We start from the raw sequence: 19,661 nt of genomic DNA, 5'->3' as shown, positions 1-19,661 counted from the left end.
CATTTGCCATTTTTCAGACCACCCCTGCAGTTAATTTAGATCCTCATATAATGCATTTGCATCCTGCCCTGAATTAATCTGCCGCCCTATTTTGGTGTCATCCGCAAACTTGCTTATGTCACTGCTGATGATTTTCTTTTTACCTTGTTCATCAAAGTTTAATTTGTTCATGCGCTATTTTCTGTGACCGAGACATTCGGGAATTACAACACGAGGTGGATTATGTGTTTCAAACAATGTATAGGTGGTTTATCCCCTAAAGGAGCCGCCGTACTAATGGACATCTCTTTAAATGTGTATGGGAGAGAATGTAAAACCAAGGAACTAGTTCGACAATTAAAACTAAATTAGTCCGCAAGTAAACAATCTTCGTATTTATTTATTATTTTACTGGGATTAGCTCACCCGGCCACAGGTCACTGACCCACATGGGAGGGGGGGGGGAGATTTAATAATAATAAAAAATAAAAATAACAATTATAATTCATAACAAAAATAAAAATAATGAAATAATAATGGTAAGACTAATAATAATAATAATGCAAAAAGATAAAGAGTGAGAAACAACATATGTATGTTGTGTTGTCAAAGTAAGAAAAGCAATTGAGACCCTGCAATTGTGTAAATGAGGCAGAAAGTCAGATCAGCAACCTGGGACTTGGTATAAATTATTGTGGTGCCAAATGGCAGCAGGGTCTACCATTGGACAACACATTATGCTAATAAATATCTTCCCAGGTGGTAGGCACTACCTGTTTGGTAGCTGCCTACTACCTGTGAGCAAGACATTGAAAAATAAGCAGTTATCATTAAGATATAATGCACTGTACTGTACTTCTAGATAAGTAACATTAGATTCGCCTTCGCTTTCAAATTTGCATGTATGAAATTCGTCCTCCGTGACCCATCCTTAGCGAGTCTAAATAAAAAATATGAGAGGGCCGTGATTATTCCTCGTTACTGGAGGTGGATGACTGCAGCCAACTGGCTCACATAAGCAAAAACAATTTTTTTTTTAATTTTGTCCAAAGACTACAGCGTGATAAGTAATGTAGAAAATTACTTAAAAAAATAACGAGCTAAACGAATATAGCCGGTTAAGGTCGAGCCTTAGTGTAGTTTTACTGGTATGCTTTTGGACGTTGCATTCATGCTTAAGCTGAACTCAACCAGTTGGTTACATTCTTATAACTTGAGTACGAGGAGTAATCATCGTGCGAACCTTGGTTAGTCTGGACCACTCACTGATCTTAGACCCGCACCTCGACGAGGAAGGACTCGGCTCTCGAGGACACCATAATCTCCAACTGAAACAAGGTGAAGGTGGTACGGTTGTAGTCTCCAACCTTCACACCCCTAGAAAAGCTAAACCTACTCCTCCTCAAGAAGTTTTCACCTCCGAAGGGGCAGATGGGGTTTCGAAGTTTGTCCGTCGGTCCAGTGGTGGTGTAAGAGTGGGGGCTGCTACTACTTACTGCTGAACCACTGAGGCCACCATTTGTAAGAGCACGCAACACAAGCTGGCACCCTGCGAGGGCTTGGCACTCTTACAACAACTTACGTTGATACTCTGACCTGGTAGCGTGATGTGAGAGGAAGGCCCATGGGTATATGTAATTATAGTATCGAGTATTAGAGAAAGAACAACGGTGAATACTATAGGTGAATCATAGACCCACATACAAATACAATGTTTATTAGACACAAAAATGGTTACAGAAAAGACATTGTATGCACCCAAAATAGGGGCTCCTGGTACCATGCCCTCAGGCTCAATTTACTTGCACCACTACCGGGGGTACACACACCAAAACACACATAACTCTCACAGCACCGTAGCACCATTAAAACCAGTGGCTCCTGCCAGTACAATACTCAATACCCCAGGGGCAACTCTCCAGCGGCCGCCATGGGAGTCTCATCACCAAGTGACACCTTCCAACACTCCGATAATTCCGATGGACTAACACCACCACACCAACAGCCCCACCGAGTTATGTACTATACTCATCCACCAATGATGGGGCTGGCAGTTGTTTGTGGGGCTTGACGATCCGGGTTCATCACGGGGTCATGGCGTTAGGGGAACACTGGCACGCTATGGGGCCCATAGGTGGTAGTGGAGCCTCTGACGGTCGGGGTTCACGGGGACACCCGACTCTATTGGACCTCAGACATCTCCCCAGACTAGTGGATGCGTCATCCACGCTACAGACATGGCCTAGGCTGCGATAGGAACCTGTTGGTGGGAAGTGTGGTGGCTTACTGATTTGAAAACCAACCGCCGCCTTCCACCCACGCTAAAGTCACGGATTCCACTTACTCAACCATTTCACTGAATTACGTTACTGTAACACTGACGGTTGAAACTGAGACTACGAACTCAGTTTCATTCCCAACTATAATCTTCACAAACAATGCTCTGACTGAGCTATCAAAAGCAAGAATTAAATTGATTACAAAAGGTTGGATGGCAACAGGTCCCAACACACAATGCCTTGCTACAACACCTGAGGAGCAGATTCAAAAGGTTCCCTTCAGAATATTAACTAATTCCTCAGGTAACCTTCCTACCACAATTTCACTATGATTATCAGAGTCTCTGCTAATCATAGGTGAAAAAAAGGTTTACAGGGTCTCGGTAGCAGAAAGAGTTTACAACTCGGTCAACAAACATACATCTCGATGACGTCATCAAGGAAACAGAGAACGGGACATTTCCACTGGGAGACTCAGAAGGCTTTACGGACGTGTAAGCGTAATATGGATCATTAGTTTAACAGGTTAGCCGTCATTATCATGACAGTGGCCTTGTGTTTACCTTCTCGGACTGGGGACAGCCGGCCCAGTTGAAAGTCCAGACCATCAACGACGTGCCAGTTAAGCTGCGCATCGACATCTGGGACAACGCGGTGTGGCGGGTCATCTCTCACACCGAATTAGAATATATAAAGAACAAAGAAATTGAACAACTGGTCGGGAACATCGTCGTTCAGAAGTAACTTCCAAGACCCGACGGGGGAGCCACCTCCGCCGTGGTCGGTTTCCTCAACGAGGATTTATTGGGGTGGGACTCCGTCCCAGTAAAGCCCTACATCTCAAGACCCACCAGGTGCTACAGATGTCAGCGCTATTGCCAGCCAAATAAGAGGTGCCGGGCTCGGGAGGTTTGTGTCACGTGCGGGACAACCGGGCACCACCACACCACGTGTACGACGAATCAGAAGAAATGTGCAACTTGGAGACTGCAAGAAGACGAAGGAAAAGAAGAATACTGAGAAAAGATAGTACAAGGAGACCAAGAAGACAATGTATAGAGGCCCCCAATCACAAGAAAAACAAGAGAAGAGGAATAAACAAGTGCTACGGCCGTAATGACCTTTGATGTCGACGGTCAGGAAATCAAATCAAGCGAGTCTGGACCCTGGGCGTTATATATTATGTACAGTTGTACACTCCTGCATTATTTATAGTTACTGCTTGATCAGTACCTATTTTGGTTATTACCTCTTATTGCTGCTTGCACCTTTATTTTGAAAGGTTAAATTAACCTTTAAATATGACTCCTCCTTTACGGTAATTAGTGTCAAGTGTATGAAGGCAACATGAAAGTATTTTTGTTGAGCAATATTGAAAGTAAATCCAAATTGTATTGGTGTTCCCAAGGCTCAGTACTTGGACCATTATTGTTTATTATATACATAAACGACATAGATATCGGCATAGACAGCAACATAAGTAAATTTGCTGATGACACTAAAATAGGACGTGTTATCAAATCTGACGAGGACTCGGCAAAACTACAGGAAGATCTAAACAAATTTTTCCAATGGTCTGAAAAATGGCAGATGAAATTCAATGTCGACAAATGTAAAGTACTCAGTATAGGAGATGTAAACAGGGAAACCAGATACCAGATGAACAACGATGCCATAGAGAAATCCGACTGCGAGAGAGATTAGGAGTAATGATAAGTAGGAACCTTAAGCCAAGTAAACAATGTGTTTTTGCTCGCAACAAGGCTAATAAAGTACTTGGGTTCATACAAAGGAGTGTTAGTTACAAGACTAGCGAGGTCATCCTAAAACTGTATCTTGCTCTTGTGAGACCACACCTGGATTACGCAGTTCAGTTCTGGTCACCGTATTACAGAATGGATATAGAATCCTTGGAAAGAATTCAGAGGAGAATGACAAGACTAATCCCGGGCATTAGGAACCTTGAGTATAGAGACAGGTTAAAGCATCTTAATTTGCACTCCCTCGAGAGACGTAGAGTGAGGGGCGACCTGATAGAGGTGTATAAGTGGAAGGCAGGGCTAAACAAAGGGGACATTACAAAGGTACTCAAATTATCCAACCAGGAGCGAACTCGTAACAATGGTTTTAAATTAGACAAATTTAGATTTAGGCGTGAAATAGGTAAACACTGGTTTGGAAACAGAGTAGTGGATGAATGGAACAAGTTACCAAATATCATCATTAACTCGAATACGCTGAATTGCTTCAAACATAGGTTGGATGCTCATATGAGCAATAGGGGTTGGGTGTAAACGGGACTGCCCAGTATGGGCCAATAGGCCCGCTGCAGTTTCCTCCATTCTTATGTTCTTATGTTCTTATGAAGGAGACAGTTTTTCTCGTGTTTTTTTGTATTTGTTTTCTTCTTGCTAACAATAAACACTTTATCGTCAAAATATTAAGTTGTGCGTTAGTTAATTTGAAAGTTGGGAGGCCAGCACCGGTGTTCAATACGCCCAGCCCCGCCTTCATTCATTTTATTTTACTTCGGCCTTTTGAAAAATTGGATTTCAGATCAGTCGACTCCGACGTATACTTTGAGTTTTGGTGGTGGTGGTGGGGGGGGTACAGCTCCAGCGTGTGGAGGTTGTGGTCAGGTCAGTTTTTCTTTCGAATATGACAAACCGTTCTTGAGTTGTGATTAATAACTTGGTTAATTTATAAGTGTTTCAGAGTGTTGTCTGGATTATAAGGAGCGTAATATTACAGGTGTGTGTTATTGCATGTTTTATTTTACCAAGTGAGTTGTTGACTTGTATGCATATGTATTATTGCAAGAGTTGATTTGTGCTATTGTAAGCATGTGCTGACGCAAACGTATTGAAGCAAGATTGCAAATGTGTGGTTACACGAGGTAAATATGTTTTTTGTACGTATTTGCTATTGCTGTAATTTGGATTCTAGGTTTCTCACCAGTGACAGGTGTGTAATTATACGTAATAATAATAATAATAATAATAATTGACGGTTTATTGAAAAAGTTCTGCAGCCCGAAGGCTGAAAATATACATTGGACATAAATGACTTATTACATACATTGGTGGTTTAACAAAAGCCTTCACGTGTGTGTGTGTGTGAGCGCGTGCTGCATTAGCCGTTGTGCGGCTTCCCTACATGGAGTTCTCGCGTTCGTGTTCCTTCCCCTCCCACCCTCCCGTGGGTGGCGGGCAGGCAACCTGCTCCGTTCTTCTGCGTCTCCTACAGTATTGAACGCACGCCTCTTTGTGCGACTCCTCCTGCTCTAACCCCATCTTCTGCACCTCCTTCAGTGTCGATACCTCGCGTCATCATCCTCCTCCTCCTCCTGGGTCTCCTTCAATGTCGAATCCTCGCCTGTTTGACATCTGTATGTATGTGTTCTCAACTTGGCCAGTGTGACGCCCCCTCACACCCGACCTCTTGCCCATCAGATACCTTCCCCTCCCTTGATGACTTACCGGGACTGACTAAATTTCCTTGTGCCACCAACGGGGAGTGGGGTGGGGGTCCATCCGTCTTTTATACTTATTACTTTGTGCAATAACTTCATCAGCTCTGCCACAAGGTAATATATCCTAGAGCCCTTGGATGGCTTTGCTTGTTGCCGAACTCCTGTAATCCTGACAAGAGTATATCCGTTTGTAAAGTAGAAAATATATACGATCACCTTTATGGGTGGGGGCCGACCACTGGGGCCAGCCCTAAAATATTCCACCTCTGTGATACTTCTGGGTGCATGCACAGTTGCACACACACATCACCATGCCATATTTCTGCTGTATATATATATAATATATATATGTGTGTGTATATATATATATAATATATATATGTGTGTGTGTATATATATATATATAATATATATATGTGTGTGTGTGTGTGTGTGTGTGTATATATATATATATATATATATATATATATATATATATATATATATATATATATATATATATATATATATATATATATATATATATAATATATACACACGGGAAAAGGAATAATAATCATCCCATTGCTTGGGAAAAAAGCTTAGAAGTATTTAAATCATCTTGTGTCACAGAAAGACTTCTGGTTGAAGCTAGTTTGATTAAGGAATTAAAATCAATAAACCTTAGTGATGGTCAGTTCAAAACTGATATGTTACATAAATTTATTTGTCAGTGGCCCAAGGTTAAAAATGCTTTGAAAACCTTTGATCTAGATGTATGATAGTTATTTAGTGGGTCCCTTATTTTTGACCTGACTAGTCACGTCACCCCCCTTCTCTTAAGCTCCTCTACGTGTGTGTTGGTGTGGGGATTAGTGGATGACATCATTATGACCTGACCTCATGTTTTTAAGGTCACCCTGTATATTTAAGCCTCTCTCTGTCCATGTAATCCAGTTGCCTCTGAAGATGTCTTGAATAAAGACGAAAGCTAAGGTGCTCCGTTGTTTCCCTTTTCCCTTTTCAGAGGGTAAGGTGACTCCTCAGTATTACCTTGTAATTCAATTGATAGTAGGAACATCATAGAATCTAGTCTCATTAAACTTACCGAAGCTTTCAACATGAATTTGAGTAATGGCATGTACAAACTGGACAATTTTGTAATAAAGAAGATTTGTAACCAGGTGAGAAGGTTGGGTCACCTAACCCTCTGACCTGACTACCGACCGTTGCCGTGCTATTTAAAGATTAGTAGGGTCTTAATACCTAATACCTGACCATTGTGGACCTGGTCTCACCCTCCTCTGGATATATACACCTTGTTTTGTACTTCTCTTTAGTCTGTACTCACCCCTGAAGATGTGAATTACACGAAAGCGCTTGGGAACTTCGTGTTTTCTTCTTTCCTTGTGGTTATCAGCATATATATAATATATAAATATATATATATATATATATATATATATATATATATATATATATATATATATATATATATATGTATATATAGTATAGGTTGTCTGTTTAAGTTATTTTGCAAAATAGCCGATTCCGCAAAAAAAAAAATAACATCTACAGTACTCGCATATACAGTATGTGTGTGTGTTTATGGTAAGTTAGGGTCAATCATGGTTCTTTATGTTGTCATTGTTGGGTTAATTTTATGTATATTTAATACGTCCGTGGAGAGGGATGAACTGCAGTAGTGGGTGAGGGAGAACTGAGTTAAGGAAGTGGTTGAGGGAGAAACAGTTGTTTGGTTATGTGGAAGTTCAAAATCTGTTGTGTGATTGTGGAATGATTTAAATGCAGATGCGGCTGGTTACCACCAGTTAATTTAGAAATTTAAAACAAATATGGACTAAGTTCCTTACAATGATTGGAAGCACACGAAATTAATATTTTTTATCTTCTTGTTGCAGTCTGCGGAGTGCTGAACATCCGCCCCCTCCCGAGGTCCCTGTAGAACCCTCTCCTCCCACCCCAACCACCACTGTGCCCACCTCTGACACAGCCTCTCTTGCTGTTAGTAACGGGCCGCAGGAGGCTGGGAAACACGAGAATGTGGGCAGCAGATTGGTGACGACAACGGTGGTGGTAGAGGATGGGGAGCTGGAAATAACCACCGCTGCTGGCATTGTCACTGATAGCGACGTGAACGGAGCTGTGGAGAACGTCACACTTCCTGACACAAAGATGAGGGACACGGAGAAGTCCCTAACCAACGTCCAGAATGATGAACGTTTGAATGATAAAAAAATGTTGGACAGTAATTTGGAGGAAACTAAAGTAGAGGAAACCACAAAAATGAGAGTGAGTGAGTTGAGTGACGGAGTGGAGACTGCTACGGTGTCAAAGATGTCAGCTGACGTTATGTTCGGGGATATGCCCAGCCCCGTGGAAAGTGGTGATGGGTCTAGAACTACTAATACAGAGGAAGCCAGTGATAAGGCAATGCTTAAAGATGAGGCAAGAACTAGTGCAGACAGGGCAGGGGTAAGGGCGAGTGACAAATTTGTAGATAATGGTAAGGAGGAACTGGAGTTAACAGATGACATGATGACTCTCATGAAGAATGAAGTGGGAGGGGCTAGCGCGGGTGTTGTGAACGGGAGTGGTAGAGACATTGATGAAAGTCCTGGATCACCCCCTGACAGTAGTGACTTCCCTGGCGGCGACACTGTCTCGCCTTCGGGAGCTGTGGCCAGTAGAATGGTTAAGGTGACTGGTCTCCGGGTGGAATCTCACAGCAAGGGTCTCGAATATGATGAGGAGTTGGCCGGCAGCCTTCTAGCCCACACAAACGCCACGGTCAGGTTCTTCGGCGAGGCCTTCACCCACAACACCGAAATCCTGTTTACCGCTTACGAAGGTGAAGTGGGCAACACCTGCGGCGCCCACACTACCAAGGCCTTCACGGTGAGTATCACGTCTTCCACCCCCTCTACCGTATATTGACCTCACGGTTTACTACACATGTAAACTAACTATACCTCTCTGTGTACTGCTCGTACTTTCCCTCCAGGTGTAGTCTACGTCACACCTGGAAACTGTCTGTCCAGTACTTTATCTCGCTCAACCACATGCATTATCTTGGCTCGCTAAACTTTCGGCATCACAGACAACACTATTCCGTGTGAGAGAGAGAGGGTTTGGCTGTATCCCACGGAGTCAATTAGCGTGTTTGGCTGTGTCCCACGGAGTCAATTAGCGTGTTTGGCTGTGTCCCACTGAGTCAATTAGCGTGTTTGGCTGAGTCCCACTGAGTCAATTAGCGTGTTTGGCTGTGTCCCACTGAGTCAATTAGCGTGTTTGGCTGTGTCCCACGAAGTCAATTAGCGTGTTTGGCTGTGTCCCACGAAGTCAATTAGCGTGTTTGGCTGTGTCCCACCGAGTCAGCGGGTTTGGCTGTACAGGTATACAAAATATGTGTACAGACAGTACGGGTATAGAAACATTGATATACAGTATGTGGACTTGACCTAATATAGTAGAGCCCAACAAGCCACCATATTCCCATTGTCAGTAGTAGTGGTACAGTATATCATCTATCAACCATTCACCTTAAACTTGTACAACAAAATCCATATCTTTCCAACTCAGTGATTTTATATACTTAAAAAGGCGTACTGCGCGCGCACACACACACACACACACACAGATTCCATAAGTGTCTTGCCATCTCTGATATAATACCCTAACCCTTAGGTGTTTATATGCTCCTGGCTTTTAACAATTTTTATATTTTGGAGATTAAAATGATGTTATAGTTATCTAAACAACTACGTAATTCAAGTGATCCTGGAAAACAAGGGTTAAAGACTGCCTTGCTTTTTTAATTTTTCTGTTTAGTTCCCTTTGCTTGTCCTGCGGTTTCTCGTCGATAAGCCGAAACGGTAGTATGGTAGGCCACCCTGTTTGTTACAAAAAGTTCTATCATTTTAGATTCCTAGACCCTATTTACATTCCCTGAAATTTCTTTACTCCTAAAATAACAATCGAGAGATTTCTTGAACATCCTTCCTAGATTATGTTTACTTTTTATTTTAGGACGTTACGCCGAGTTAAAATGGCCGATCCGTCAAGTTACGTTCAGTGTAAAACTTGCCGACACCAACTGTAGGAGCATCGAGGCTACCATTATCCATGAACAGCTACGCTGGACTGGCCAAGTTACCCGCATTGACGACAGTAGACTGCAAAAGCAGCTACTTTACAGTTACCTAACGAATAGTAAACGTAACGCCAGCGGGAAATTGAAAAGGTAATTAGGATAGTGTTATGCCATAATTTATCAACTTGAATTACGACAATTTAAATAGTGAGTTACTTAATGCACAAAGGCAGAACATACCATACAAAAAACTCAGATCAGACAACAATGACCCTAAATGGATAAATAATTATTTAAAGAACATCATTGGCCAAAGGAAGGCTATAGGTAGAAGGATAAATCGTGGCGAAATACACCTCCGGGACTATTATAGGGTATTGGCGAGTAGGGTTAAAACCGAGATAAGGAAAGCAAAGAGGAATAATGAGGTAAGGATAGCAAGGAGGCGAAGACAAACCCCAAAGGATTCTACCAAATGTATCAAACTAAAACACGAGAAAAGATTGGACCAATACGGTCAGACTCCGGCGAGCTCACTGATAACGACGGAGAAATGAGCAATAATTTGAATAAATATTTTTCAACAGTTTTCACCACCGAAAATTTAAACATGATACCCGAGGCACCGACCCTATTCAGAGATAGTGAAGAAAACAAATTAAGTGAGATAGTAGTGACTAGTAACGATGTTAGTAAGCAAATAGACAAACTAAAGCCTAATAAGTCACCTGGTCCCGATGAGATATTTGCCAGATTATTAAAGGAATGTAAGGAAGAGCTTAGTATGCCCTTAGCAAAGTTGTTTAACATGTCCTTAAAAACAGGTGTAGTACCAGAATCCTGGAGGATAGCGAATGTAATACCGATTTTCAAGAAGGGGGATAGATCACTATCCTCTAACTACCGTCCAATCAGTCTAACATCAATAGTAGGCAAATTACTGGAAGCAATCATTTCAAACTCTATTCGAAATCACCTGGAGAAGCACCGATTGATCAATGATTCCCAGCATGGCTTCACAAGCGGACGTTCTTGCCTAACTAATCTATTAACATTCTTTTCATCAGTTTTCGAATAGGTGGACGAGGGGCACAATTATGATGTGGTATATCTCGACTTTAGCAAAGCGTTCGACAGAGTTCCCCACGAAAGACTAATTAGAAAGGTAGAAGCTCATGGCATCAAAGGTGACATCCTTAAATGGATTAGGGCGTGGTTACAGGACAGTAAACAGCGAGTGAGCATTAACGGCACTAGGTCCCATTGGAGCAACGTCACAAGTGGAGTTCCCCAAGGCTCAGTACTTGGACCATTATTATTTGATATACATAAACGACATAGATATCGGCATAGACAGCAACATAAGTAAATTTACTGATGACACTAAAATAGGACGTGTAATTAAATCTGACGAGGACTCGGCAAAACTACAGGAAGATCTAAAAAAAATTTTCGAATGGTCTGAAAAATGGCAGATGAAATTCAACGTCGACAAATGTAAAGTACTCAGTATAGATGTAAACAGGGAAACCAGATGAACAACGATGCCATAGAGAAATCCGACTGCGAGAGAGATTTAGGAGTAATGATAAGTAGGAACCTTAAGCCGAGTAAACAATGTGTTTTTGCTCGTAACAAGGCTAAAAAAGTACTTGGGTTCATACAAAGGAGTGTTAGTTACAAGACTAGTGAGGTCATCCTAAAACTGTATCTTGCTCTTGTGAGACCACACCTGGATTACGCAGTTCAGTTCTGGTCACCGTATTACAGAATGGATATAGAATCCTTGGAAAGAATTCAGAGGAGAATGAAGACTAATCCCGGGCATTAGGAACCTTGAGTATAGAGACAGGTTAAAGCATCTTAATTTGCACTCCCTTGAGAGACGTAGAGCGAGGGGCGACCTGATAGAGGTGTATAAGTGGAAGGCAGGGCTAAACAAAGGGGACATTACAAAGGTACTCAAACTATCCAACCAGGAGCGAACTCGTAACAATGGTTTTATATTAGACAAATTTAGATTTAGGCGTGAAATAGGTAAACACTGGTTTGGAAACAGAGTAGTGGATGAATGGAACAAGTTACCAAATATCATCATTAACTCGAATACGCTGAACTGCTTCAAACATAGGTTGGATGCTTATATGAGCAATAGGGGTTGGGTGTAAACGGGACTGGCCAGTATGGGCCAATAGGCCCGCTGCAGTTTCCTCCATTCTTATGTTCTTATATGGCACAACAAAAACAAAAAAACAAATTGGCAACCCAGCACATTTTATTCCTGTTCAAACAGCCCTCTTTATTCCAACAGTTCAGGAGTGAAGGTTTGGAATTATACACTTTACAAAAAAATATAAATAAATTATAAAAAAAAATACCATAATATGCGTGTACTATAGGCTCCATCATGAACAGATACATTATATCAAGAGACTAAAGAATCAACGTAATCCTTAGTAAACCACTAATAAATAAGAACATAAGAAAATAAGGAGTCTGCAATAGGCCGGTTGGCCTGTGCAAGGCAGCTCCTGTCGAGAGTTACTACCACTCTCTATCATCCATGAATCTATCCAGCCTCCTTTTGAAACTTTCCAGCGTTCCAGCACTTACTACAAAGTTGCTAAGCTTGTTCCACTCGTCCACCACCCTATTTGTGAACCAGTTCCTTCCTATCTCCCACCTAAACCTAAACTTATCCAACTTAAATCCGTTGCTCCAAGTCCTATCCTGCTCGGATATTATAAGAACTTTATCTATATCCCCTTTATTGATTCCTATCACCCACTTAAAAACTTCTATCATATCTCCCCGCACTCTTTGGCTTTCTAGGGAATGCAAGTTAAGTTTCTTTAACCTATCCTGATATGGAAGGTTTCTAAGTCCCGGAATCATTTTTGTCATTTTTCGCTTCACCGACTCTAGTGAATTTATATCCATTCTATAATAAGGGCACCAGAACTGAACCGCATAATCGAGGTGCGGCCTGACTAGCACAAGATATAGTTGCAATAAGACCTCTGCACTCTTGTTACTTACACTTCTAGATATGAAACCCAATACTCTGTTTGCCTTATTTCGAACATTAACGCACTGTTTTCTAGGCCGTAGGTCCGGGCTTACAAGTACCCCTAGGTCTCTTTCACAAGTCGACTTCTCTAGGTTATAGAATTCATTCATCTAGTCAAACTTGCTTCAACCAGAAGTCTTCTGTGACATGATGATTTATACACTTCTAAACTGTTTTCCCAATCTGTGGGATGATTATTATTTCCCTGTGTGATTCACATCTTCAGGGGTGAGTACAGACTAAGGCTAATATATACAGTAGAGGAGAGTGAGATCAAGTCCCTAGGGGACAGCAGGTGAAGCACAGAAGCGAATTTATAGTGCTAACGATGCAAATTCATGCTTTTGCCTTTAGTCTCTCATGAGTTAAGGGCGTAGAAGCCTGAAGAGTCAATGTTTTATGTCATCAAATTATTTGGAAGCTCCAACAACTTTCCTGAATACAAATTCACAACTTTCGATTTACAACAGGCACCTACTTTACTGCTAGGTGAACGGATGAGAACTAGGAAGTTTGTCGACAACTTTCACCGGCCTCGGACCGGTGACATCTGCTTTGAGGCAAGAACGGTACTGTTCTGCCATCGGCGCCCCAGGTGTCCACAATGTTTGGGTCATAAGGGAACTTAATGTTTTTGTTTCCTTGTGGTTATTAACATATGATCACACATACAGTGGTTATATATATATATATATATATATATATATATATATATATATATATATATATATATATATATATATATATATATATATATATATATATCACACAGGGAAATGGAAACAACGGGGTATAGCTTTCGTCTTTTTCAAGGCATCTTCAGAGGCTTCTGGATTATGGACAGAGAGGCTTAAATATGCAGGGTGACCTGGCATGAGGTCAGGTCATAATGATGACATCCACTTATCCCCACACCAACACAAACGTGAGAGGCTTAAGAGAGGGTGGTGACTTGACTAGCTTCGGTGGGGTCAGAAAAAGGACCCTAAAATAACTATAACATCTAGATCAAGGTTTTAAAAGCATTTTAACCTTGGGCCACTGACAAATAAATTTGTAACATATTATCAGTTTGAGACTGACCATCATAAGGTTTATTGATTTTAATTCCTTAATCAAACTAGCTTTCAACAGAAGTCTTTCTGTGACACAAGATGATTTGAATACTTCAAGCTTTTTTCCCAAGCAATGAGGTGATTATTTTCCTTGAACAGACAGGCATTGCTTTTAAGATGCAGTTCTGATATTATATATGTTGTTTGATTCCCGTGTGATTTTATCAAGATTTATCTTATCCACGTTTTCATTGTGGATTCCATGAATATGAAACCTTCCATATGAAGAAAAGCTGAAAAGCTTAGGCCTTACATTCATTAGAGAGGCGTAGAGTTAGGGGAGATATGATGAGGGGTGTACATAAGTGGGTAAGTGGGATTAACAAGGGTAAAATGGAAGATGTTCTGGAAGCTCAAGTAATAACAGTCTAGAACAAATGGCTAGAATTAGATAAATTCCGATTCAGAAAGGATATAGGCAAGCACTGTTGTTTAATAGAGTTGTGGATATGTGGAATAGGCTACCGAGTGCTATAGTAGGATCAAGGGACTAGGGGCTTCAAGACGAAGTTGGATAGGCACATGGAAGTGCTGGGATGGGTGTGAAAGGGATCTGCCTGTATGGGCTAGTCGGCCTCCTGCAGTATCCCTTTTTATGTTCTATGTTCTTATAAATGAGATATATATATATATATATATATATATATATAGTATATATATATATATATATATATATATATATATATAACGAAGAGGAGAACCAGGTAAACACAAACGTCTTGAAGTAGGGCTTTCTTTTGATTGCTAACGTTTCGGAAATAATCCTTTCCATCAGAGCCTAAAAAGTTTTTGAAAAGTTAAAAATACAGGTGATATACAATAAAAACATAATATTATACGAAAATTTACCTTCGATAAATCCCAAAAATTTAAAAAAGAGCAATCCAATTCAAAACCGACAAATGACTAGAGACCTACGTACAAAGCTAAAGTCAGGAAATAAAAAGTATGAAATAAAATGTACAGGGGGGTATTCACTAATTCAGACGAGCCTTAATGTGAAAAACATAACAATTCACAAGAGGCCATATCACAAAGAGATGGCTTTTTCTTATACTGGTGTACTGCCTCCATAATGAGGGAGGTCTGTATCACAGCCGCCTTGCCAAGAACTCAGAAATCAGGACGGCGAAAACGGGTGGTCATGTTGGTGGCGTGGTTACGAATAGCTGAATGTGGTGGTTGTGTGGATTAAATGGCCTGTCTGAACGGAACGGCCCAAGTGTTCATGGATGCGAGTTATCAAATGTCTCAGTTTACCTATATATGCTGCCTCTACAGCTAGCACACGTAAATTGATAAACAACTGAGGATTGCAGGTGTGGGTATGGTGTCTTTTAATTTTAAAGAATTTCTAATTGAACTCTGGTTTAAAGATTAGTCTAAGAGAAATTTGTGGATAGAATTCATTGAAAAGCTTCTGCTTATTTCTAAGGGTGAAACTGAGGGGTTTGTGCACGGATGGTGAAATAGATAGAATATTTTAGGACAGGTGGGGTTTGAGGCTGTGGGGGACTAAAAAACCCATAAGGGTTTTTTGCCAATATAAGTGTCTGTAACTTTAGGAAACCATTGTTAAAGAGTAGTCTTCTTTATGTATTTTAGTTCAATATCCAAGTGGAAATACAGAACATATATTGAAGGCTCTGTTGGTAAGAGTACGTACTAGATTACGTTTGTAATTAAGAGGAATAAAAGATGAAAATTTTGAACTCAAACCAGTGAAAGTTGGTTTTCTGTATAAGGCTGTCTCGAAACTATTATGAAGACGGTGGATATTAACATCAAGCCATGGAAAAGAGTTTTCTTTTTCCAATTCACAAGTAAATTTGATGTTGCCATGTTTCGAATTTAAAACAATTTAGGAACATTGACGTGATCATGATCTGAAAATTAAAAAGTGTCATCAACATACCGACGATAGAACAAAGGCTTAAATTGGGGAGTATTCCGGTTACTAAAAGCTCGTAGACAGAGGAAAGCGTTGGCCAACGTGGGACCTAAAAGGTGAACCCATAGCAACACCATCACATTGTTTATAAAGCTTTGTTATTAAATAAAAACAAAACAATCATTTATAAGCCAGTTTTAAAAATTCTTAATTTGTGGTCCATTGAACTTATCAATTATATCAGCATTTGAGAACAGTTCATCTGTACATATGTCAAATAGTTTCCTGCAAGAGGGATGTTGGTAAATAGAGACTGCATATCAAAGTTAGCCATAACACAGTTAAGTTGAATGAAGATGCTAGTTAGCCCCTTAACAAAACTAAAAAGAGTCTTTAACAGAGTATTTATTAATGGTGATTGCTGACAGTATGGGAACGAGGAATTTTAGACAGATTATAGTTGAAGGTGCCAGACAATATAGGGCGTAAGGACACTCATCCTTGTGTACCTTTTGGTAGACCGTACAGATACCTGGTTTAGGTCCTCTAACAAAGAGTTTTAAAAGGCGGAGCCATTAATTTATTACTATTTTTTCAAGTTTACGAAGAAATCTGTTAATCTTGTCTTCATACTTAAGAATTACCCTGAATAAATCGTCTAGATGAAGCAAATTTAGTTCGGAATGTTAAGTATATTCATCATTTTCAACGTAGGATGTTTTATTGAGTATAACAACCTCATTACCCTCTTTATTCGGTTTAGTGATGATAATATTGTCGTTGATGCTAAGCTTTTATGTGAGAAAATTTCTTCCTTAGAAAGGTTTTGTTTGGTGCTGAACTAGTTGTATGAATAATAGAACCAAACGCTTCACGTAACAAGTCCATTGCTGAAGTTTTATATATATATATATATATATATATATATATATATATATATATATATATCTCAATTTCGCACAAAGCCTGTTCTATCGTGTTACATAGTTGGCAGGATTCTACGCTATATATTTATGATGATGCTTAGAATTATTAATTTGATGTCTGTGAGCTCGTGGATTGATTTTTATGGATTTGTAGAGTCAGTTTCGGTGGTCATTGTTTGGCGGGAAGCCGTAGTTGTCGCTTTCATTTCAATGCAGAATTTATTTATTCAACAGTTTCCGGTGTTTAGAATTTTTTTACCTACCCTGAAATTTTATGACACAGCTAATAATTCATTGTTAGGTAAAGGAAAGCAGGTTATGCGGGCGGTGATTGATGTGTGATAGAGCGAACAAGTTACAATGTGCTTCTGAACAGTGGAGCGTCCGTTTGCCCGCATCACAGACGGTTTAGTATTTTCTAACCTTTTGTACACGTAATCATTTTATTTTCATAACCTTTCACATCAGTCTTTTTTGTATACTCGTATTTTGACTATTTGGTAGGATTTTTGTGTTAAAAGTGTCCATACAAGTATTTTATAAGCACAGTGTGACTTGAGCCCAGGGATTTGTGTCGTGGATGGCAATTACATAAAAGCTATTGGTAAGCCAGGCTGTGTTGCACGAATTGTTTCTTGACTGTTTTTATTTATTTTATAATTTTATAATTGAGGCTTGAATTGGATAACAAGATAAATGGCTTAAATATTTCACCAGTATCCGTTGCACAGTTCATTAAAGGCCTTCTCTCCCTTTATCACGCGTCTCTCTAGTGACAAGTCATTTAATTTGTTTCAGTCTGTAAGATATCTTTTGTCTCCCTAGTGACAACTCATTTAAATGTTACCTGGTCCATTAAATGTCTGTGTCTCTCCCTGGTGACAGTTAATGGATCTGGGTGACGGGTGGGCGGTGACCACTATCATGCTGCCTCCTATGAGCGCCGAGCAGAAGCGGTGGTACCTGTGTGTGAGGGACAGTCCCCAGGACCAGGCCTACCACCAGGGCAATGATCCATGGCTCACCATGACCTCCTACAGCCTCCTCCTGCCACTCTGGGTACAGGTAAGGTTCTTCCTGACTCACTGTCTTCCATCATAGTAACCGGAAATTCTTGACCAAATGTGGGTGAGGAGCCGACTTGCAAATACTCAGTATCTGTGAATAAACTCGTCTTCCCTTTACCCCAGCAGCGTCCTACAGTTATCTTGGCTTTATTTGTTATTTTGTGCTAGAAATTGTTATATTATTGATCTTTATTTGAAGAACAGTCCGTTTCAATAAGCATTTCTAGGTGAAGGTTTGACTCTTGGATCAGTTAATAAACCCAGGCAGTCTCAAGTATGTTAGCGTGATGCAGCCAATCATGTTGTTCATGGCTCCTTCACACAGTCTTCCAGAGCCTGGTACATTACTTCTCACAATTAAGTTTTCTTTAATATTAATTGACTTGCTGTATTGGGCGACTGGTTTGAGTTTTAGGAAAGTAAATAAGAGAGGTTTAAAAAGTGACTTGTAACTGAGGTAGTTGTGGTAAAGGTGGGCGATTATTATTTCACTTGTTTCAGAGTTGTTAAGAAAGGTTAGGTATATTGTATACGTTTTAACTGTAATAAACGAAGTGTGTTTGCTAGGCTAACAGTGTTGTTGCTTACTGGTGGTCAGGGGTGTATCCTGTTGGTGCTGCTCATCATGTCGGGCTTGTTCTCTGGCCTCAACCTGGGCCTCATGTCGCTGGACAAGACGGAGCTCAAAATAGTATCAAACACGGGATCGCCCAATGAACGTCGGTACGCGCGAGCCATCGAGCCCGTGAGGCGTCATGGTAACTTCTTGCTGTGCACGCTGCTGCTCGGTAACGTGCTCGTCAACTCCACCCTCACCATCCTCCTCGACAACCTCTCCACAGGACTCATCGCCGTCCTCGGTTCAACCATCGGCATCGTCATCTTCGGAGAGATCATTCCTCAAGGTAAACTTTTTTTTTATATCTTGCTTATAGTGTGTTATGGGCGTTAAAATCATTGCCACGCCAACTTGCACACACACATACACATACACACAAGCGCACACACACTTATCATGTTCCAAAAATAGTGTCGTGTCAACTTTGAACTCTTGATGTGGCCCAAAAAACAAACATCACTATTCCTTCAACTGAGGTGCATAGTACAAGAAATTAATAACATCATCGTATCATTAAAAAGAAAAAAAAAATATTCATGCAGATACAAATAAAATTAACTTAAATATAATATAACTTGCAGTAATTGGGAAGTAGTCTTGATTTTTGGCTTTAGTTTGTAATGTGTGTTTGTTGTCACTACAGCCATCTGCTCGCGTCACGGGCTGGCTATCGGGGCGAGGACTGTGTGGCTGGTGCGAGTGTTCATGGTCCTCACTGGGCCAGCAGCTTACCCCATCTCCAAGGTACAGTACCCATACTTGTTTCTCTTGAGTCTCGATGTAAACAGACTACTTTGGGTATTGCACATGGGGGGTGTATATTGTAATTGAATTTATGTGGATGATAGTGACGTGTTTTTTATTTTGTGATACAGATACTGGACTACTTGTTGGGGGAGGAGATCGGTAACACCTACAACCGGGAGCGTCTCAAGGAGCTTATTAAGGTAAGGGTGTCTTTCAGCTTTCTTGGGGGGGGAGGGGGGGCTGATAGGACAGGTATCCTCGAGGTCAAACCAAGGCAAGGGAACTGTTTGCAGCACCGTGGCGAGTGTGTCAAGGCAAAAGAAGTGTCCACAGTAATGCACACCACTTAGGATGAATTGCTTCAACATACCCTCTCTCTCATTCATGCTACACCACGCGACAT

At 40.7% G+C, this 19,661-nt stretch overlaps 1 protein-coding gene across 1 annotated transcript in view; it reads left to right on the top strand.

Moving 5' to 3' along the window:
- Positions 1 to 19,458, top strand: part of LOC121855550 (unextended protein-like) — a gene marked incomplete at its 3' end in the record, with an annotated part of 64,156 nt that extends 44,698 nt beyond the window's left edge. The window contains 5 exon segments of the mRNA XM_042350548.1: positions 7,632 to 8,628; positions 17,711 to 17,890; positions 18,491 to 18,797; positions 19,155 to 19,255; positions 19,387 to 19,458. Coding sequence (XP_042206482.1) covers positions 7,632 to 8,628; positions 17,711 to 17,890; positions 18,491 to 18,797; positions 19,155 to 19,255; positions 19,387 to 19,458 — 1,657 coding nt within the window.
- Between the last annotated feature and the right edge of the window lie 203 nt (positions 19,459 to 19,661).

Source organism: Homarus americanus, unplaced genomic scaffold (genome assembly GCF_018991925.1).
Source record: "Homarus americanus isolate GMGI-L3 unplaced genomic scaffold, GMGI_Hamer_2.0 scaffold48406, whole genome shotgun sequence".
Classification (NCBI taxonomy): Eukaryota; Metazoa; Arthropoda; class Malacostraca; order Decapoda; family Nephropidae; genus Homarus; species Homarus americanus.
This window is presented reverse-complemented; position numbering and strand designations above follow the sequence as displayed.